Source organism: Crocodylus porosus, unplaced genomic scaffold (assembly GCF_001723895.1).
Source record: "Crocodylus porosus isolate Cpor-Errol unplaced genomic scaffold, CroPor_comp1, whole genome shotgun sequence".
Taxonomy (NCBI): Eukaryota; Metazoa; Chordata; order Crocodylia; family Crocodylidae; genus Crocodylus; species Crocodylus porosus.
The window spans coordinates 83,690,091-83,712,538 of NW_017728943.1; the positions used below are offsets into that span (position 1 = coordinate 83,690,091).

The 22,448-nt window shown below is 43.7% G+C and overlaps 1 protein-coding gene across 1 annotated transcript in view; it reads right to left on the minus strand.

Annotated features, from left to right (window-relative positions):
* Positions 1 to 22,448, minus strand: part of BIRC6 (baculoviral IAP repeat containing 6) — a gene marked incomplete at its 5' end in the record, with an annotated part of 304,005 nt that overhangs the window by 107,866 nt on the left and 173,691 nt on the right. Inside the window, 3 exons of the mRNA XM_019548600.1 lie at positions 5,542 to 5,715; positions 10,304 to 10,471; positions 11,741 to 11,872. Coding sequence (XP_019404145.1) covers positions 5,542 to 5,715; positions 10,304 to 10,471; positions 11,741 to 11,872 — 474 coding nt within the window. The remainder of the gene's footprint in view (positions 1 to 5,541; positions 5,716 to 10,303; positions 10,472 to 11,740; positions 11,873 to 22,448) is intronic.

The following is a 22,448-nucleotide window of genomic DNA, read 5'->3' on the forward strand; positions in this document are numbered from 1 at the left end:
TAGTTTCCTTTCCCACAATGCACCATATCTAAAAATTTCCATTTGCAGTTGTATAGACTACACTTCATTCTTCTGTGCTATAAACCTAAGATACAACAGAAGAACATTTTCAAGACCACCAGCATTAATCATAAAGGATGTAAAATGAAGTGGTCCCGATACCTCTTCATGCTTGATCACTTAATGGTACTCATGTTGAGAATCCATGATTTAACGTGTGCACGCTGGAAAATTCCCTCACCGCAGTGTTAATTTAAGGGCGTGATATTTCCGATTCTAACATAGTTAAATTTTCAATTTTCATGCAGTGCTTTTGCATTCAATTTCACTTTGAAAGGGAATGGGAAGAAATACATCAGAAATACTGTAACATGACACTCACTTGAAAGTTAGGAGTCAGGACAGCAAAAACTGCCAGACAGCAGCAATTGAATTCTCCCCATTCTCTTTTAAAATCTTAGATATATACACAAATCAAAGAAAGTATCAGCATCCTAACAAGAGAAACTGGCAATGTGATCCACTTATTATAAGTTCAAATGCACTGTAATCCATTTACAGAATCATAGAAAATGGGGGTTGGAAGGGACCTCAGAATGCCATCTAGTGCAACCCCCTGCTCAAAGCAGGACCATCCCCATCTAGATCATCCCAGCCAAGGCTTTGTCTACTGAGGTCTTAAAAACCTCCATGGATGGAGATTCCACCACCTCACTGGGTAACTTTACTACCCTTCTCATGAGCCCTTCTTGTGAGAAAGTTTTTCCTAATATCTAACCTTAACTTCCCTTGCTACAAAATTTAAGACTATTTCTTTTTGTTCTATCACCTCTTTGGAATTGCCCTTCAGTTAGCTGAAGGCTGCTATTAAATTCCCACCCCCACTCAGGCTTCTCTTCTCCAGACTAAATAAGCCCAGTTCCCTCAGCCTCTCTTCAGAAGTCACATCCCCCAGTCCTCTAACCTCACTGCTCTCTGCTGGACTCTCTCCAATTTGCCCACATCCTATCTGTTAGTTTCACAGTTTCTAGGGTAAGAAGGGACCTGAGCAGATCATCAAGTCTGACCCCCTGCCATGGGCAGGAAAGAATGCTGGGGTCAAGTGACCCCAGGTAGGTGACTGTGAGGGACCCACACTGAACACAGTACTCCAGATGTGGCCTCAACAGTGCTGAATAGAGGGGAAGAATCACTTTCCTCAATCTGTTGGCAATGCTCCTACTAATGCAGCCCAGTATGCCGTTAGCTTTCTCTGCAACAAAGACTCATTATTGGCTCATCTTCACCTTATTGTCCACTGTAACCCCCAGGTCCTTTTCTGCAGAGCCTGTACTAGTCCACAGGACTGTTCCGTGCTAAGTGCAGAGCTTTGCACTTGTCCTTACTGAACCACCTGAGATTTCTCTGATCCAATCCTCCACTTTCTCTAGGTGTCTCTGAATCCTAGCCCTACCCTCCAGCATATCTACTACTCCTCCCAGTTTGGTGTCATCTGCAAACTTGCAGAGGGTACACTCCATCCCATCTACCAGGTCACTGATAATGAAGGTGCACTCCATCCCATCTTCCAGGTCAATGATTTAGTATAGCTCTGCAAATATAATCACTATTTCAGACATCTTATCTAATGCTATAAATTACTAGGATGGTTTCTGAAAATGGTCTCATCTGAGAAGGAAATAGCTCCTGGGATAAGCAAGCAGAATCTCTCATTTCTAGTTCTCCATAAAGATAAGCCTACAGCATCTTAAATTTCGCATACTTTTGGTTAACAGAAAACAATGCAGAACACATTTTAGAGAGAAAGGGTGAAGAGAGCATTCAACAATTTGCAGAAGAGAAATAAAGGATAAAGCAAAGTTCAAGCCTGCAAGCAAGCAACATTATCAAGGCAGGTGTCCCTAAACAAAAAGCTTAATGAAAAGATGCCCTTTTCATTAAAAGATCAGTAAGCAGTAATGGTTATCAGGAATACTAAAAAGTCACAAAGAAACTGCGGGAAGCTTCATATTGTTAATAAAGATAGCAAATATTTTAAGTAAGGTAAACCAGAGATACCTCAATCTACGTTATGATAGAGTAGAGCGATTCTCAACTAGAGTATCAGGACACCCTGAGGTGCCACCAGATTTTTTGAAGGGCGTTGTGAGGTGTGAGGGGATAAGCAAGTTGTTAAAAGATAAACAGATAAACTAGCAAATAAGCAGACTCAGACTTGCCCCTGCCTCGATGACCCTCCATCCCCACTGCCAAGCCTCTCTGTAAAGAAGCAAGCACTGTCATCTATAAAATTACTTTGAGTTGGGTGCCACACAACTCACAAAAGTTATTGGGGGCAGGGGTGGGTTTGGGGAGGATGCCTTAAGTCCACTGAGGGGTGCCTCAAGTCCAAAAAAATTGATAGCCACTGGATTAGAGAAACAAATCTAATTTGACCTAAGTGGCCTTATCCATAATCATTTTCAACTGAGGATCCAAGTAAAGCAACTGTGAATTGACGTTCAAGAACTGACCTCTTTAGGGCAAAATATGAAGAAACCATAAAATGAGTAACCTCCATTGTGCTTGACATGGCTTGTATTTTCTTTAATAGAACCTTGAGAGAGAATAAGGGCATCAGGAGAAATGGAGATGTGTGAGTGAAGAAAGAATAGACAAACACTTCCAAAGTTATAGCCCTTTGATTACTCTGGAATTATGTCAGATATTCAGTACAGACTGAAGCAGCAAACATCTCTTCTTTGGCATACCCCTTCTAAGAATACATAGCTGCTTTTATATGCCACTTAACTTTTAACTCCTAACAGCCTGACACTACCCACCCCAAAATTTCCCTATCAAAATGAACATTAATTTAAATTTCTGAATTCTAGCCTACAGTTCTATCCCTATAGACCAACCATCTTTAGACACAGAATTTGAAGCACTTGTATTCAGCATAATTTAAGCCATGGGTGGCTGACTTGTGGCATACATGCCACAAGTGACATAGGCAGCCTTTATGCATGGCATGTGGCAAGTTGTGAAGTGGCAAATCAGGCAGGGAGCAGAAAGCAGAGCAACAGATCAGGCAGGGGAATGGGATTTGAATGGCACTTGGGGTGAGGGGGCCACATGGCTTAATTTGTGGCATGCCTAGCAAATAGTTATCCTCCATTGGTTTAGGCAGTATTTATAACTAGACTGCCTGAAGTGTCTTAAATTGCTGTGAACTCTGGAAAAGTCAAGTGGTCAACATGGAAAATTCTAATAAAATTCCTGAAGCAAGACTGATTTTCCCTCTTCCTTCCATCCAACAGTATTCACAGCAGACTACAAGACATGAATAAGCAATCTGAAGGAGTTAAGAATTCAACTGTATAAAAATTAGGGCTGCACCAACAGAGATTGTTGGGGCCAAAACCGATAGCTGATTTTTAAGGAGGCATATTGGCTGATACTGATCTGATTTCCTATACCAGCCTGGCACCTTGAAGAGCTGTGTATAGCTAGTAAGTTGGGTGTGGTGGCGGGGAGGGGTAAAGGGGAAGGGAATGAGAGTGGTGGTGCAGGGAGCAGGTCAAAGACCCTGTGGTGAGGGAATAGTGGAGCTGGGGCAGGGGCTGGGGCAAGCACTGCCCAGCTGGGGCGGGATGGGCATGGGATGGAGCTGTGACTTGTCCGGGGGGCTCCCGCTGCTGCACACCACTCGTGTGGGAGCTGCTGTTCTGGCAGCTTGTCCGGCGCTTGTCCACTCGCCTGGTGGCTCCCGCTGTTGCTCCTGCCACTTGTCTTGGAGGGCATGGGAGGGGGGCAGGGCATGTGCCCCTCAATCTGCGTGGGCTATGGCCAATTTTGGGGTGACTGCAACCCCCGCCCCTCCCCCAATCCCAGAGCTGCCACCACCGCCTACCTCGAGCCCAGCCCTGCCCTGCCAGGAAGAACATGGGACAGCCCTGGCCCCATGCTGATCCAGGGGCACATACCCGCTGCCTCACCATGCCCCCCCAGACAAGTAGTGGGAGCAACGGCAGGAGCTGTTAGGCGAGCAGGCAAGCACCGGACAAGCCACCAGGACCAGTGGCTCCCACATAAGTGGCCCACAGTGGCAGGAGCCCCCCAGATAAGAAGCAGCTCCACCCTGCACCCGCCCCACCGGGGCAGAACATATCAGGCCCTTTTCCAATACAGACAATTTTCTTTATAGCAATGCTGATCTGGTATCAGACTGATGTATTGATGCACCCCTAGTAACAATTCAAAATGGACTTACAGTGTTACCAAGGCACATTTCATAACAACTGTGGTTTTACTGGCCGTTCATATTAGATGTTTCATATTATCCAAGCCAGGTTTACTATTGGATTTTACATGACCAAGAAGAGTGGTGCTTCTGAGACACTGGAATGAGCCCATGAGAGTCTATTCTATTTTCTCAGCTGCTCACTACATTTGTAATTACAGAATTAACTTTCAAAAGTAGTAGCCTTGGATTTCACAGTCTACCAATATGACAGAAAGACTACAAGGTCATTTGTCTTAGTAGACTTTTCCTTCATCTGTGCCTCATATCAGGAGTTGAACCTTATTAATTAATCTGTTCATAAAACAAGTTTTCTTTAAATACTAGGACGATAGTTATCATAAGGCTAAGTAATAGTAAAAGAAAAAAGTCACTTATACAAAAGCTCTAAACCCCATGATAATGTAGTAGTGTAGCATTACAAAATGCTGTATACCCAGCATTATAAAATCCCAAACACTTAAATCAGGAGCAATTTATGCCAAACCAATCAGCCAGTTATTAAACAGTTCCCTTCCATCTTACATTGTCATGCTGTTTCCTAAAACCTCTACAAAATGAATATCTTTTGTGGGAAGCCCACACCACCATCTAAAAATGTCCAAATGATTTGTTCCTTCTTCTCAGCTTCTAGACAAAGTTTCAAGCAGGAGAGTTTCACTGCACTTCTGGGGTCCATACCCTGTAGCTCTTTTCCTAAAGGAGGAAAATCTAAAAGTCCAAAACAAACACCTAGGATTTTTTTTAAAGGAACTATGAGCAAAAGGTAATAGCCACCATAAGGCAGCATCTGAAGATAGACAGTCCCTGCATCCCTCAAACACAGAAAGTTAAACAGAAGTGCAGAAAGGAGGAGCTGGAAGAACTGCTCAGACCTTGAACAAAATGGGTTAAGAACAAGTCACAGGAGGGGCACATTAGTGCTTGAACTGGCAAAGAATTTCAGAGGATTCTAGCCTACAGCTGCCATCACCAGTTCTGCAGGCCCAGGTGCCATTCAAATAGAAAACTTTATCACTGAACACAGGTAACAGCTGCATGTGGTTAGCATGCACACTACTTATGATAATTTAGTAGCATAGTTTCTTTAATTTCTTTTTTGTTTTATACTGTAGTATACTTTGAAGTGAAGACGGCACACATTGTAAATTACAACACTGTTACACTGGATGATTCAGGAATGCCAGCAAGGGAAAAAATGTGAAACAGCCCAGAGTATGGTATTTCTTTTCCAAAGTGAACAAATTAAGAACACTTACCTTTTTCTGTGTGAAGGCGTTTGAAGGAATCTGTTTTTGACAGGCTGGGGTCTGAGATCACTTTGGAGCCCAGTTTAACTGTCAGGTCTATTGATCGATAGCCCTGAGGAAGCTTACGATCATACAGCAGAGTCAGAAGCTGGGCAAGTGTCATCTCAGCTGGCAGTGGTTGGCCTGAAGAACAACATAACTGGGTCAGACATGACATTTTACGAAAATTAATTATGATTAGATTATTTTAATATGCATTACAATGTGTGTTTGTTCCACAGCTAAGTAGTATGAATAGCAGGCAGCCCTTCCTGACCACTTCATTCAACTATGACAGTTCAGGCCTTACGGCTACATTTGCCTTCTTGCAATAGGGACTCCATCAATCTGGAACAGGTGCTGCATATGAAAACTATAAAAGCTTGGACAGTCTCTCTTGCACAAAAATGCAAAACAATGACTGGGGCAAGACTGGGTTGTGGTAACAAGACTGCCACAAGAAAATCAAACTCCGCTAATGGCTTGCAACACATTAGGTGTCAATGTAGTGGAAGGCTTGTAATAGCCAATTCCAGACCCATGCCATAAAATAATAAAAGTGATGGTTAAAATTGTTGGCAGAGACCTGGCATGCTCATCACGTGCGTATCAAAGAAAGCCAAAGAAAAAGCTGAGCCAGTGTGACTAGAGAAAGCAAGGAAACTACATATGCATTTCAATCAAACTAGCAACTAAATAAGACAAAGATCTAAATAATCATCTCAAGAGAAACCTATAAAAGGTATAGGAAAGATGTCCTACGCATGACATGCTCACATTTCTCAAAACAGACATCCAATGTTTAAGGTGTTACAAATGTCTCAATCATTCAATGTATGTTTGGAGTTTTGTAAATAGCCCATCACCAGAACAAGTTATTGCAAACTTGCCCCATTGATAAAGAAATACCCAAAGACAGGTCCAGGAACATGCCTCTAAGCATCCTGTTTGACTACTCAAAAGCCCACCACCTGTAACTGACCTGTAATTGCAGCAGCTGCAAAGAAACACAAGTCTTCACACATAGACAAAACCAAAACAGGAGCCAGGCAATTTAACAGTTGTAATATGATGATCACCCTTTTCCTCCCTGTTTGTGCAGACTCTAAATCAACCAAGCATCAAGGAAAGATGCTTTAAAGCTATACAATTAAACAATGTAAGAACTAAACAGATTTGCCAGCAAGGTGTGTGCAGTCCAGGGAAGACCAAGAAGCCATCCTGCCACCTAGCTGGTAAGTGGAGGATCCACACTGTGAGCCTGTACAAGAACCACTTCCTGCCTGCACTGGGTAAAGATCTCTTTGCACCTAAGATAATACAAGAACTAATAGCTCATTTTATATTGGGAAAGAGGTCTTTTTCTGTTATTTAGTTTTGTACCTTGTTGGTAGTTATTAAAGCAAGCCTTTTTGCTATTCATCAACCAAGTGTTGTGTCAATTCTAGGTTTAAAAACCCACATTAAGTGCAACACAGGCTACTAGATAATGCCACTTTGCAAAAGCAGCTCCTAGAAATATTGATGCCCAAAGCCTCTCATATTATGGAAGCACCATTTGAGGTTCCCTACTTAGAGCTATAAAGCAATTATTCTTTACACATAAAGTAAATACTTGCAGCACATCTTCCCCAAGATTACAACTAGAGGTGCACAATATCAGTCGCATATCACATCAGCACTGATAACAGGACAATTAGCATTATTAGCAATTGGCTTCTTTTGCAGATAATGTCACTGGTAAATGCCATGTGCATGTATGCAGCTGCAGCATGCATGCAGCTGGGCAATGTGGAAAGCAGTGCCCAGCAGATAAGTTGGGGGGGGGGGTGGAGGGGAGAGATTGAGGCCCCCATGGTGAGGGAGGAAGGGAATGGGGCAGGGGCAGGCACTGCCCAGCCAGGTTAGTGGATGTGACCCTGGAAACAGGACAGAGCCATGGGCACATCATCCAGGGTGTGCAGCTCTCTGCCACTGCATGCACCCCCCCAGAAGGGGCATGGGGGGCATGTGCCCCCCTGGATTTGTACATGGGACAAGGGCAGGCTTCCCACTGTGAGCTCAGGGCCAGGGGCTGCGTCAGCCCCTTCCCAGCAGGGAGACTGGGCCAGGACTGTGCTCCGGGCACGCAAGAGAGATGCTGGGAGGGGTGGCTACAGGGTGGCCTACAGTTACCGCAAAATTCCCTGTAGCCACCGCTTCCAGGGACAGAAAGCACACATGCATGTGCAAGCCAGAAAGCATGCATGGGCACGAGACAGAAAGGGAGCACGTGAGACAGAAAAAAGATTTAAATTCATGTCTCCCATGTCCTAGGCTAGCTCTGTGACTTTAATGAATAGAGTGATAGATCACTTTAGAAATATCTGGTTCAATGCTCTCCGTCTATAGCCACCTGTTTTACCATTGTTTGTCCATTTGGTTAGATGGACCATTGGTCTGACCAAGTATGACTCTTTGGTTCTTCTGTCTTTTCCTTATTGATGATTAGCAACCTCAGACTTACCAATCGCTCTCCTGATAGTAAGCCAGGGGAAAACTCGATTCTTACCAACCTTTACTGTATCTAAAATTCTTCATTAAAGTGATACTTCTTTATTAAATTTATGACTCAATGAATCAGATTTGCACCTAAGAACTGAAGAACCAAAATTTTATACTTTTCAAAAAAATAACATACAGTGTTATAACTTGTTTTATATATTTTTTAGATAGGAACCTATTCATTCAAGGCCAATCATTCAAGGCCATTATGGGACAGGGATGCCTAAGTGAGGATGGTTCCTTGCCCTCCATCAATGCTGACCTTGTGAAGGAACAGCTTGAGATGCTGGACACCTTCAAGTCAGCTGGCCCTGACAGTTTACACCCCAGAGTACTCAAGGAGCTGGCCTGCATCATAGCTCAGCCCCTGGCGCTCTGGTGAAGTGCCCAATGATTGGAAGAAGGCCAGTGTGGTGCCTATCTTCAAGAAAGGGAGGAAAGTGGATCTGGCAAACTACAGGCCCATCAGCCCGACCTCCATCCTGGGGAAATTAAAAAAAAAAAAATATCAAAGAGGCCATTCTTAATGGATTGGCCGGTGGCAACACCCTGAGGGATAGCCAGGATGGGTTTGTTGTGGGTAGGCCGTGCTTGACCAAATCTCATTTCCTTTTATGACTAGGTGACCTATCACCTGGACAAGGGGGAAGGAGATTGATGTCATATATCTTGACTTCAAAAAAGCCTTCGAACTGGTATCCCATGATCACCTCTTGGCAAAACTGGCCAACAGTGTCCTTGGGTCTACCACGATCTACTGGCTGGGGAACTGGCTCTGTGGTCGGACCCAGAGGGTGGTGGTTGGTAGAAGTCAATTGTCATGGTGCCCTGTGACCAGTAGGGTCCCACAAGGCTCTGTCCTTGAACCTATATTGTTCAACCTCTTCATTAATGATGTGGACACCGGAGTCAGAAGCAGACTGGCCAAGTTTGCCGATGATACCAAACTTTGGGGTAAAGCATCCACACATGAGAACAGGGGGGGTAATCCAGAATTACCCTGACAGGCTCAGCAAATGGGTGGACGAGAACCTGATGGTGTTTAACACTGAAACATACAAGGTTCTCCACCTTGGAAGGAAAAACCTGCAGCATGTCTACAGGCTCAGCAGTGCTACGCTGACTGGCACTACAGATGAGAGGGACCCGGGGGTCAGGACTGATCACAAGATGAACATGAGCCTGCAACGCGATGCTGCAGCTAGTGAAGTGGGCAAACACTAGCTTGTGTCCATAGATGCTTCTCAAGAAAATCCCAGGACGTCATGCTCCTGTTGTACTCGGCCTTGGTGAGGCCACAGGTGGAGTACTGCATTCAGTTTTGGGCTCCACAATTCAAAAAAGATGTGGAGAAGCTTGAGAGAGTCCAGAGGAGAGCCACGTGCATGATCAGAGGTCAGGAAAACAGACCTTATGATGAGAGGCTGAGAGCTATGGGACTCTTCAGTCTGGAAAAGCACGGGCTAACGGGGGGAGACCTGGTGGACACCTATAAGTTTATCAGGGGTGTTCACCATGATCTGGGGGAACGTTTGTTCACCAGAGCGCCCCAAGGGGTGACAAGGTCGAACGGTTATGAACTCCTGCAAGACCCTTTCAGGCTGGACATAAGGAAGAACTTCTTTACTGTCCGAGCCCCCAAGGTCTGGAATGGTCTGCCGACGGAGGTGGTTCAAGCACCTACTTTGAATGCCTTCAAGAGAAACCTGGATGTTTTTCTTGCTGGGATCCTATGACCCTTGGGGCAGGGGGCTAGACTTGATCTTCTGAGGTTCCTTCCAGCCCTAATGTCTATGAAATCAACAATAGGAATAAAGTTGACTAACCACCTGGACAATACATTGGACATTGCTGACCTTTGGTATTATATCTGCAGGTCAAAAAACCCGAGACGCAACTCTAATTGCAGGAGTAGAGGGCTTTTTACAAATGGAACCATCAAGGATAATCAGCACATCCATACTTTAATTTAACCACCGGCTTTATAAATAAAAGGGTTGTTCTGTCATTCCATTCTCATTTGAGAAAGTGGGTTACTGATAAAATAACCTGCAGGAAAAAAGGTGATGGATGGATGCAGATAACCATTAACCTTCTACCCACTTTTTAAATGACACATGAGGACTATGTACTTTAAAATTTAAACAAAAATGAATGAATTCAACAGTTTAAAAACAGTTCAAGTTACCTGGTAGAAGTTTATGGTATAGGTGAAAGACTGGAACACTAATAGTTTTGCTGGAAGATTCTCCTCCTGATGAAGAGCAACCTACTTTATCAGCCATCACTCGGCCTCGTCTTGATGGTGGGCGAGGGGGGGTAGACGAAACTGCTCTTTTTGACTGAGATTTTAAACCTTGAACAGAAATGAAACATTCCAAGTCATTCTGATATCATAGCAAGAACTGTAACTTTTCAGCAGAGATGCATTAAAAGATATATGAATTTCCTTTAGGCGTTTTTAAAACCTATTCTGAATTCTACTCAATATATTACAGAAGTTCCTATGCACTTTTGGAATTGTAACCTGGCTATCTGTTCTCCTGCACAGAAAACCTGAAAATAGAAGCACAATTAAAATAAGGATTGAACTGCACTATACAGTACCCACAAACAGCAGTTCCGATCACTCCATTCCTACCCAGTAAACTTGGGTAAAGAGAGAGATCTGACATGCCAATAAAAAGGTAATGAGAAATACATTCCTATAGCAAGGGCCCTTTTTTTTTAAGAGTATAACCGTCAATAATTATCCTCTCCTGTGCTGTGGGGCTTCACTAACCATAGTGATGTTACTATCGCATTAGAAGAGCTGCAGGAGGGCAGTCACAACCAAAGGAAGTGGGGGAGGGGACGGGCGGCAGGGGGCAAACAGCCACCCACCACCTTCCCTCCTCTCTGCTTATCCCACTGTCTCCTCCACAACTTCTTGTCCCCCCCTAGTCTCCTCCACCCCCTGCCCAGGCCCTCCCACTGCCTGCATTGGGGGAGGGATGAACTTAAGACAACCCTTCCAATAATTAGATTCTATACATGAAAATTACCAAAAAATTATACTGAACAACTATTCTATGACCCTAAAAATGTCACTACCCAAGTGTCCAGTGAAAGACAAAACTGTAAAAGCAGATCTGTGCGTAAGAAGGAGGTGGCGAGGCAGACAAAAAAAAAATAAGGGAACCTGCATATGTTTGCGAGACTGGATGTGTTTACTTTTGGAGAGAAGGCTGCATGGAGTCTCATGCAGAATAAGGTTGTGGGGAACTTACAAAGAGCCTACTTATGGGCACTTATTGTAGACGAAGTGATATAGAAGAAACTCTCCTTTTGTTTTTTTTTTTTACCTTGCGGAAACAAGTATGTGTGCACCTGCTTACAGGCATATCTTGTATGAATATCATTATAATTAGAAGTCTAATATTTGCCAAGTGGCAACTGTTTTAGGGCAATGGTTGTATGAGAGATCAGTTCTATGGAAGTGCCTATTTTGCTGAGCTAAAGACTAACTTTTTCAAAATTATACTTGGTAGTAAAAGTGATGTGCTTATATTAATTGATATAATTGGTCATATTTTACATTTAAAAGAGAAAATTATAAGAGACGGAAAATTAAAGAGACACATACCAGAGGCAACAACAACACTGTAATTGTCTTGAAAACCATTTTCTGCTTTAACTTTTTCTTTTTCTTCATAGTTCTTTTTTTCCTTGTCTTCTTTCTGTTCATTAATCAGTTTAGCGGTGATACTTGGTGTATCTGCAGGAAAAAAAGAAAAGCATTTTATAATGTCACGTCAATTTCTTATTTGTTCATTTGATATTCATTTGGATTCTCTCAATTACCGTATTGGCTTGGAGCCTTGCATTCCATTTTAACTAGCAATGCTTGGTACATAGGTCAAAACTAATGCATTACGAGTACTGAGAAAAAGTCTTGCAGCTATTTTTTTCTTGGACCATTTAAAGACAGATATTGCTCTGAAATCCCAGGAAGCAGTGCAAGTATTTGCTTGTCTGGGGGCAGTATAATTACAGCTTTAAAATATCACTGGTGCCAACAAGAGAATTGAGAGGATTAAGAAAAGAAAATGACAATGTTTAATTGGAGGCACCTGTAGATTTTTATAATTAAGTCAATACACAAGCTTGGGCAGTTAGTGTTGCATCCCTAAATATGTGGCCTGTTTTTCTGAATGCCTAAGCATCATGTTTCCACCGAAGTCAAAAGAAGCTCTGGTTACCTTGTACTTTTCAAAAGAGGACCATCGATTTTAGTAAATAGTAGGTAGCCTTGGGTTAGTTATAATGTATCATGTTGGCAAATAAATAATTACTGAAAATGGGTTTACTGCAGTGGATCATTTCATGCTGGTAAGAGATGTCATAGTTCAAAAAATGGTCAAATAGGCCACTGGCAGACATTAGTTTAAAAGTGTGATGGGCTCTGATCCGTGATCCTCCCAACTATCATACCTCCTTCCTGCCATGCCACATGTGCATGACAGGACATGAAATTTTGGGATTGTGAATAAGGATCATGATCTCTGGTTCCTCACCTCCAGCAAGTTGAAAGCAGGTGCCCACAATTAGCCAACTGTTAGGTGCCAGGGATCAAACTGGGATCTGGAACTGGCCCCAGTGTGGTCCCTGCCACATGGACAACCAGCTGATTGCCAAAACACCACACACTACAGTTCTAGTTGGCTCTGGAGAGCATGGGGGATCCAAGCAGGGATTAAGAGGGAAGGGGGTAAAGAAGAGCCAAAGGACTTGCCCCACTGGGGATATTAAATCCTGCAGGGGGTGCATGAAAAACCTAGGATCTGGCTAACTATTCCTCAGTGTCCCTTGCCTACTGTGATGAATAAAAACCATGTGCAGCCTACCTGCACATGGGGCATGCCAGTATCAGGGACAAGTTCCCTGATCCTCGGGACCTATCACTCTGGGACCTTTAAAAAGATCAGGATTAGGTAAAGCCTCCTTGATCCTGAGAAAACCTCCTTGATACGAAGTTCCCCAGTGCCAGGGATGTCTGAAAACCATATGTACAGCTGGCTGCACACAGTTTTAGGGTCCTAGTACATCAATACCTTGGGATCAGGAAACCTCACTCTGATCCCAATGATCCTATGTACCGGGTATTTCAGAAAACAATGTGTGCAGCCTATCTGTACATGCATTTTTTAAAGGTCTGGGGTACAGTGAGCCTGAGACCAGGGAGGTGCTCTCTATAGAAAACTCCCTAAAATACTCCTTATGGGTATATTTACAATAAATGAGTGTTTAAAAAGTAATTGATGAGAGCTAGCATCTCACAAAATCCACAATATAGTTGTAACATATATCTGAAATGGCTACATAAGTAAACAGTACCACATTTAGAGCTTTGTATGTTTTAAAATTACATATATCTTAAATAAATCTTACACGAGCCTATGAAATTAAAAAAAAAACATGGGTGAATAGTAGGATACTTAATGAAGCAATTTGTATGACCTAATCTTAAAAATACTTGAGCTCTTCCTGGACATTCCATTATATTTCTGCTCATAAGAGGATATACTGATTTGATTTACCAGCTTTCAAACTCATAAAAAACACAAAAAATAATTTCATTTACCAGTATGTTCATTCAAGCATAATAGTTCAGGTAGGTGTTAAACACCCAATCCAAGTACAATTTCACAAAAAAAACAAGAAGCAAGACCTCTAATCCTATTATTTAGTGACACAAAGACAATACATATCAATAGCATAATTGAAAATTAAACCAAACTTTTTATTCTTACAGTGGGTCCCAAAACAATACATCAAGCCAAACAAAACAAAACAACACAACTGTTTGAGAGCAAGCGTTTGCCTGAGCTGCTAGCCTAACAATATTTTTTCAGTTATCATATTGAGCTGCACTGCTAGCCTTTAAAAAAAAAAATCAAAAAAAAAAAATCACTAGTTCTGGCTACAGGTAACTTTTCATTTTTAAATGTCAACAAATATTATAATTAAAAATAAATTTCTAAGATAATATATTAAGTCACCGACAGAAGCACATTGACATTTAACACTGTTCCTCCTTTATAGTAAAGATTTTCCAAGGGAATACAAACCATTCAGATATTTAGAAAAATTAATGTAAGGCTTCTGGTTTGATTGCTCCGATTTATCAGAAAAGCACTCGAACCACTAAAACTTAATTCAGAACCTTTTCAAAGCTGTGATGTGAAGCTATTGGGAAGTGGGGAAAATATTACTAGACAGGATCTTGTGAAAGTAGAGCTGGAAGGAACCACACAAGGTCATTTAGTCCAAACCTCAAGGCAGGATTGTCCCCGACTAAAACAACCCAGACAAGTGTCAGTCTAATATGTTGTTGAAAAACTGCTGGGAAGGAGAGTCCATAGCCCCTAGGTCAAGGGTAGGCAACCCCTGGCATGCACACTACAGTGTGGCATGTGAAGGTGTTTTGCTTGGCACGCACACCTTGAGGGAGATGGGGAGGAAGCCATGAGGGACCCTATTCTTGTTCTGGCAGTGCAGTCCCAGCCCCTTCCCTGCCCTGCACCTCAAGGTAAATGCACACCTGCCACCAGCAAAAAGCCAGGCTTGGGCTCCACAGACCTCACTGCAGCAGCTTGCAACTTCCCCACTGCTTGCTGTGAGCAGCCTGGGCTCTGTGGTGGTTGGCAGGGGCCTGCCCAGAGCCCGAGTTGGCTGTGGCAGGCAGCCAGGAGGCTACAAGTGGCCGTACTGGGGTCTGTGCAGCCCCAACCTGGCTCATTGATGGCAGATGCACACGCACCTCGGATCAGATAGCAGGGAGGGGACTGAGGCTGTGCTGCCACAACAAGGACTGGGCACCTTGCAGTTCCCCTGCCATCCGCCCCTAGCGTGCCAACATCTTACAAATTAAGGTTGTGGGTGTTTTTGGTACTTTGCCAAACAATGTTGCTGAGTCCTGCTTTAGGTAGTCTGTTCCAAGGCTTGACTACACTTCTAATTTCCAACCTAAATTTCCTCTGCCACAGCTTAAGGCTTTTGCTCCTAGCTCTGCCCCTTCATTGTCATCAGCAATTTCTCAGTTCACGGCTGATCTCTAATACAGCTTATTGATGGGTCTTGAGGCGATTTAAGAGTCTAATCCTTGAGCCACAAACCCATCTGCAGAAGTTGCACATCTTTCTGCAGGGGCAGGTAGGCCATAGGACAAGATTTCTCTCATTTTTCTTCCTCTGCTCTCTCTCTCCTCTGCTTCAAGGTTGAGAAGCTTTACGTCAAAGCAGGCAGCAGCTTGGTTGAGGTTGCAGCATTACTGGAGTCAGTCAGCTACCAGCTCCTCCCAAGTCTTGACGTCAGCATCCATTTTCTTGAAGTATGCTTTCAATGTGTCCTTGTAGCTTTTCCTTTGGCCACCACAAGATCACCAGCAGCTTTTCCTCTGGCCACCTCAGACAGTTACTAAGCTGGGAATACAGGACTTGCTTTGGGAGTCAAGAGTCAGGCATCCACACACACAATATCTAGCCTGGTGAAGTTGGTGCTTGAGGATCACTGACTCAATATTGTTAACACTGGCTTCAGCAAGGATACATGCGGTAGTCTGTGTGGTGCTCTTCTCATTCAGTGTGGAGGATTTTCTAGAGGCACTGCTGATGACACCTCTCCAGGTTCTTGAGTTGATGATGGTAGGTAATCCATGCTTCACATCTATAAAGGAGGGTGGGAATGATGACTGCATTGTAGATCTGGATTTGGGTTTCTTTTTGAAGATCACAAAGGATAAACACATGCCAAAGCAATTTCCCAAAGGGGGCATTTGCACAATGGATCCTGTGTTAGATCTTCTCAACGTTCACTCTTTAGGAGACAGGTACTGAGGTAGAGGAAATGCTCAATTACCCCCAGGGTCTTTCCGTTAATGGTAATTTGGGGAAGGGAATCGTATTTATGGCCTGGGACAGGCAGTTAGAGCACTTTAGCCTTTTTTGATGTTGAGAGAGCAGCCCGAAGTTCGGTAGGCTTCTCCAAGAAGATGAAGCATGGTTTAAAGGTTTTCCTCAGTGTGTACAAGGCTGGTGGCAACAGTCAGCATACTGAAGGTCAAGGATGGTTGTTTTGAGTACTTTGGTTTTAGACTGAAAATGTTCTAGATTGAAGAGCTCTCCATCCACCATTCAGTATTCTATGTCAGTTCTGAAAGGAAAGTGGTCCTTAATGAGAAGCAAGATGACTGTGGGCAAAAAAAAAAAATAGAGAACAAAGTTGGAGCAATAACATATATTTGCTTGACCCAAGTTCAGATGACAAATGGATCCATCTCCAATCCGCTACGTAAAACGGTTACAGTCATCTGGAAGCGGAGCAGCCTCAGGCCCTTGATGTACTTTTACAGACATCCAAATCTGGCCAGTACTTTCCACAAGGCTTCGTGACTAAAGAATCAAAGGCCTTGGTGAAGTCAAGGAAGGTCATATACAGGTCATGGTGTTGTTCCTGACACTGTTCTTGGACCTGGCAGGCAACAAAGGTCATGTCAATTGCCCTATGGGATGGTCGAAAACCACACTAGCAGGACTTCCTCAGCAAGAGGTAGAAGACTGTTCAGGATGCAGGCAAGGATTTTCCCTGCTGTAGAAAGGAGAGCAATACCTCAACAGTTCCCACGAGCAGACATCTCCTTTCTTGAGGTAGTCATAATGTTGGCATCCCTTAAGCCCCCAAGGATCTCTTACTTGCCCCAAATGTGTAGAATAAATTTGAGGAGTCTCAGTACCAGTTCCTCACCAACAGTCTTACAGATTTCATCAGGTATACCATGTGGTTCAGTAGCCTTGTTCATGGTTTCCTTGATGGTATGCCAGACCTCTAAGATAGGGGGTTGGGAAAGGGATCCCGTTTCAGGGTACTGGGGAATGGATACAACAACGGTATTTGCCACAGTTGACGTACAGTTCAGGAGTGCCCCAGAGTGCTCTTTTCATTCAGCTTGGAGAGATTCATCGTTTTGCAGGAGCAACAAGTGATCCTGCAAATCACAGGAAAGTAGGATCATGAAAAATTGGGCAGTAGATGGCCTTCATTGTCTAGAACAAGCTATGTAAATCCTGTTTGTCAGCACAGAGCTAGATCTCTTTGGCTTTATCTTGGCACCACTGATTTTTTTATTTCCCAGATCTTCCTTTGAGCTTCAGTTTTGAGGAGCTGATCTGTCTCCTCCACTTGCTGAAATGAGGTGTCATCTCTCCAAGCAAAATAAGCCCTTCTTATCTGGTTGATGAGGGTTTAGACCTGTGTTGCACTCAAGCTAGTTTCAGTGTTGATGGGTGGCATAGCCAATAGATTCAGTACTGGCCATATGAATGGCAGATTTAAATTCCTTCCAGAGTTCCTCAATGTTGCCTTCATTTGTGGACAGGGTAGAGAGCTTTCCATGGAGACACTGCTGGAGATCCTTATAGGCCTTTGGGTCTCGAAGAGATTTGGTGTTGAGAGGCCTTCACATTTTTTGGCTGTTTTCAGTGTTTTGGAGCGAGACAGATGTTCATAATGGATCTGACAAGATGGTGATCTGTCCAGCAGTCACTGACGTCTCGCATAGCTTGCATGATACAGACATCCATTTGATCGTGGACTCTAACAATAACTTAGCCGGGGAGGTGCCAGTGCTTAAGAGTAAAGAGCGTCTCCAGGTGGTCTTGTATTTGTCACTGTCTGAAGATAGGGTTTGTGATGACAAGACTGTACATTTGCTCAGAAAAGGGTGCCACTGGAGTTGGCTTTCATTACTCCTTTCTTCCTAATAATATCACTCCAGAATTCCAGGTCATGTCTGACTCTGGCACTGAAGTCACCGAGGAGAATGATTTTGTCCTCCTTGCAAGTGTTAGTCAGTCCGCGATCAAGGTTGGAGCAGAACAGTTCTTTGACATCACTGTCAGCATCAAGCATGGGGGCATATGCACTGATGATAGTGGTGTACTGGTTGATGCTGAGCATAAGACAGAAAGTCATAAAAGGTTTGTTAATGCCCACAGGGATCTTTGTAAGCTCACTGATGAGCTGATTCTTGGTCTCAAAGCTGATGCTGTGCATGTCTGTCTTGGGCCAGTTTCCCCTTCCAGAAAAAGGTGTAGCCTCCACTCTCTTCCCTCAGCTGACCTTCATTCTGTCATCTTGCCTTATTCAGACTTGCAATGTTGTTGCTACATCTTGCCAGTTCCCTGGAGTCCATGGCAGTTCTTCTTTCCGGTCATTTGTTCCCTTGGTTATCCATCAACACGTGGACGTTCTATGTTGCAAAAATCACTGTAGTCTTATGATGTTTTTGATCACAGAGAGAGTAATCTTACTGGATGTGGTTATCTAACCAGGGGCAGATAAGACAGCCTAGGTTTAAGGCACCTTTTCTAGCACATTCCATAGAGGGCAAGCAGAGGGGATCCTGAATAGGACTTCTCAGTCATGGTAGCAACTGTCAAATTGCGCCCGTCTCAACCCAGGTGCAAGATGGCCATTAGGATACTGCCTACTGCATGCAAATTCATGGCTGGAGACTGCCGGCTTCATTAGTGCCGTTTCTGTCACCACTCATCCATTGCTACAGGGCTTTTGGAGGTTGGTACAGGAGAATGTGTAGTTTCCTGTAATAGAAGCCTGTGTGACTTGGTTTAATATGAGAAAGCTAGTGCATTAAAACAGCAACCGCAAGATCTTGACAAAGTGGAGATCTGAGCACAGTGGCATGAGAGACCCTAGATGACAAGAGACCTCCACCTTTCTGCCGCCTCCTTCCACCTTTACAGCTACTGAGATCCTGACTTCCTCTTTTACCTGATCTGCCATTAAAGACTTGGGGTTTGGACTGTAGTTGGTCTGGAACCTCCCATCAGGCCTGCTTGCCATGGGTGACCCTGCCAGGAATGTGAAACTGGGTGACAGCTCCGAGGATCATTGGGACACAAGACTCTTCACCGCTATAGGGTCTCAGTTCACGGAGAGGCTCTACCCCCTACAACTACAGAGAAAAGTCTAGTCTTCATCCTCTCTATAAAATCACTCTGCAAGTACTTGATGACTATTATCAAATCTCCCTTGCAGTTTTTCTTTGTCAAACGTAAATCATCCTAGTTCTTTCAGCCTCTCCTCATAAATCACGCTTCCTAGGCCTCTAATTTCTGTCAATATCCAAAGGATTCTTTTCAGTCTGTTCACATCTTTCTTGAAGTGTGGGGGCCCAAAACTAGTGCTGCAGGTGAGGCCTCACCAGTGTTGAATAGAGGGGAAGAATAACTTTCCTCAATTTGCAAGAGACACGCCTGTTACAACAACCCAGAATGCTGCTGGCTTTTTCTGCAACAGGAGTACACTGTTGACTCATATTCAATTTATGGTCTACTGTAAATCCCCCCTTCTCCCCCCAGACCAAATCCTTCTCTGCAGTCTAGCCAGTCATTGCCTGGTCTGCAGCTGTGCATGGAGTTATTCTCTCCCAAGTACAGAATTCTGGACTCGTCCTTGTTGAATCTCAGATTGACTGCATACCACTTTTCCAGTCTGTTCGGCTCTGCCTTCCAGAATGTCTGCAACTCCATTCAACTTTGTGTCACCTGCAGGTGCCAGGTCCATCTATGGGACAGATCTGGCCAGTGGGTTCAGTCAAGCATGCATGGCCAGCATAACGGAGGCCCAATTCAGCCATGGGGGGGATGGGGTACACAGGCAGACCATGATCCATCCACCCAGGACAGGTGTGGGGAGCAAACTGGTCCCAATCCCAACATACAGGTGGTGGTGGTGGTGCGCGTGTGTGTGGTGGGGGCAGGCAGCAGAGTTGCCCCACTCCAGATGTACAGGGTGCAGGGAAGAGGACCAGCCCTAATCTGGGCGTGTGGAGGTGGAGGGAAGTGGAGCAGCCCAGCCTCATCTGGATGCATGGGGGGTGGACCCAGCAATGGCTCAGATAGGGCTGGATCCAACCGTGTGAAGCTTCTACCTTTTCTGTACTGCCAGATTTTCCATCCCAGAAGGCTGAACACCCTGATCTAATCATTTACATATTCACTTTGCAGTACTTTTGTCTAGTCTGTACTTCCTTAGCTTGTTAATGAGAAATCATGGGAGACAGTTTCAAAAGCTTTCCTAAAGCCAAAATATCACATCTATTGCTCTCCCTTCCACCCCCAGAGCCCGTCACCTTACCATGGAAGGAAATCGGGTTGGTCAGGAATGACTTGCTCTTGATGAATCCATACTGACTATACCTGATCACTTTCTCTTTTAGGTACTTAATTTGTATTAAGAAATAGATTTATGGAAGTTACTTAAATTACAATATCTTTTCCCAAAAACTTCCTCCCTCCCCAAATCTCTGTGTAAAATTTTTGCCAATATATTTGTATGAAGAACTACTGTAACCTGTGGCTAAGTCCCCATTTTATTGAGGACACTGACATATCTGACAGGTAACTTAAAAACTAGATGCATTCAAACCAGAATGAATTACCTTATGGTTACAATAACATATTCATCATTAAGGACTTATTTTGAGGCTTTTTTATAAATTTCTACAGCATTGTAACCATCAAATGTACAGGGATGCCAAGCAGTTCCCAGCGCATAATGGAGCAATATAATGCATGCTTTCTTGTAAGATTATCACACATTTATTCTTAATAATCGTGGATTATGCAAACTGTTGTATGCTAGCTAACAACAGCTGCAAACTGATGAAGAATAAAAGAATCCCAAAATAAATGTGAAGTTATTTTACAGTATTTGTATTGTACAAGTACAAATCTCTACTATGGTGATGAACTAATGCATCTTCCCTGACTTGATTGGGCCCTGTACTCAAAATTTCTAGACTGACATGTAACACACATCTGCTGAAATAAAAAAAGGCCAACATTTCATGGAAGAGAAAGGTGTCAAACTGCAAAAGAAATTGGGGCTGCCAGACTGCAAAAAAAGGAGAAATGTTGAGCTGAATGACTTCTCTCTTCTTTCCCAGCAATTCTTTTGTCCCCAGAACAACTACCATAACATTCATATTTTGTTTATTATTTTAATCTTAAGACACTTCCTCCCATACCAGTTTAGAACAACAGCATAGGCAAAAATAAATCTCACTTATTTTAAAGATAAACATTTTGCTGACCCACGTAGAAGCTGGGACACCAGGGGGAAAGGCTGATATATAAAATGGGGAAAGGAAAGGTAAAAGAATGCAGATTTTTAAAACGATTTATATTTTAGTAGTGTGACAGTCCGTATCTTACACTGTATTGCTTTCTTATTTCATTTAAAACTTGAGCAGAATTGAACTGAGGAATAAACTATTCTCTGACCAAGAAACGAAGTTAAGACTGCTTACATAATCATGGCTTTGCACTGTCTTGGTTCTACAAAATACAATACAAGCTAAACATACTCAACCAACCATTTTTCCTACTAGGTTTTGGTGACCTTCCTCTTTCAGCTCTCAGGTTGGAAAGAACACTTGAATAAGTGGTAGAGGTGCACCAATGTATTGTTTGCATATTGGATTGGCACCGATGAAAGGAAAATTAACATTATCCGCTATCAGCTTTTTTTGGCCAGCGTAGCTGATAATGTCACCGATAAATACGGTATGTCTTCCAGCTGGGGCCTTGGATGCCATATGCAAGTGTGCAGCCACAGGCATGCACTTGGCCAGGAATGCAGCTGGTAAGTCTGTGGAGAGGCGGCGTATGGGGGAGAGGCAGATCGAGGCCCCCATGGTGAGGGAGGGCATGGGCTGGGGACACTGCCCAGCCAGGGTGGTGAATGTGACCCAGGGCCCGAGCAGGGAGCAGGACGGAGATGCAGGCAGTTCGTCCAGGGGTGTTTTAATGGCATACCATATTTACTTTAATCCAAGACAAGTTTCCCCTCTGCTCACTTAACTTGGGGAAAAAAGGCCTCTTGTCTTGGATTCAAGTACAAGGAAACGGGGGGCTGCTGAGGCTCCAGCCTCAACTAGTTGCCGCCTGCCTCCCCCTTGCTCTTCGTGCCTCTGCCCCACCCAGTCTAAGAGCTACTTGTTGTGTTTATTTTCTAGCCTCTGGAATATCAGCTTGGATCTTTCCTAGTTTTGCCCAAATATCTTTGGGAACTCTGTGATACTTATTGTGAACTCTAGCGTCAATGTAATGAAAAAAAGTCATCCATTTTTAGGATTCATAGAATCATAGAAGTAGGGTCGGAAGGGACCTTGTAGATCTTCAAGTCCAACCCCCCGCCTGGGCGGGAGAAAAGACTGGACTCAAATGAGTCCAGCCAGGTAGGCATCAAGCCTCTTCTTAAAAGACCCC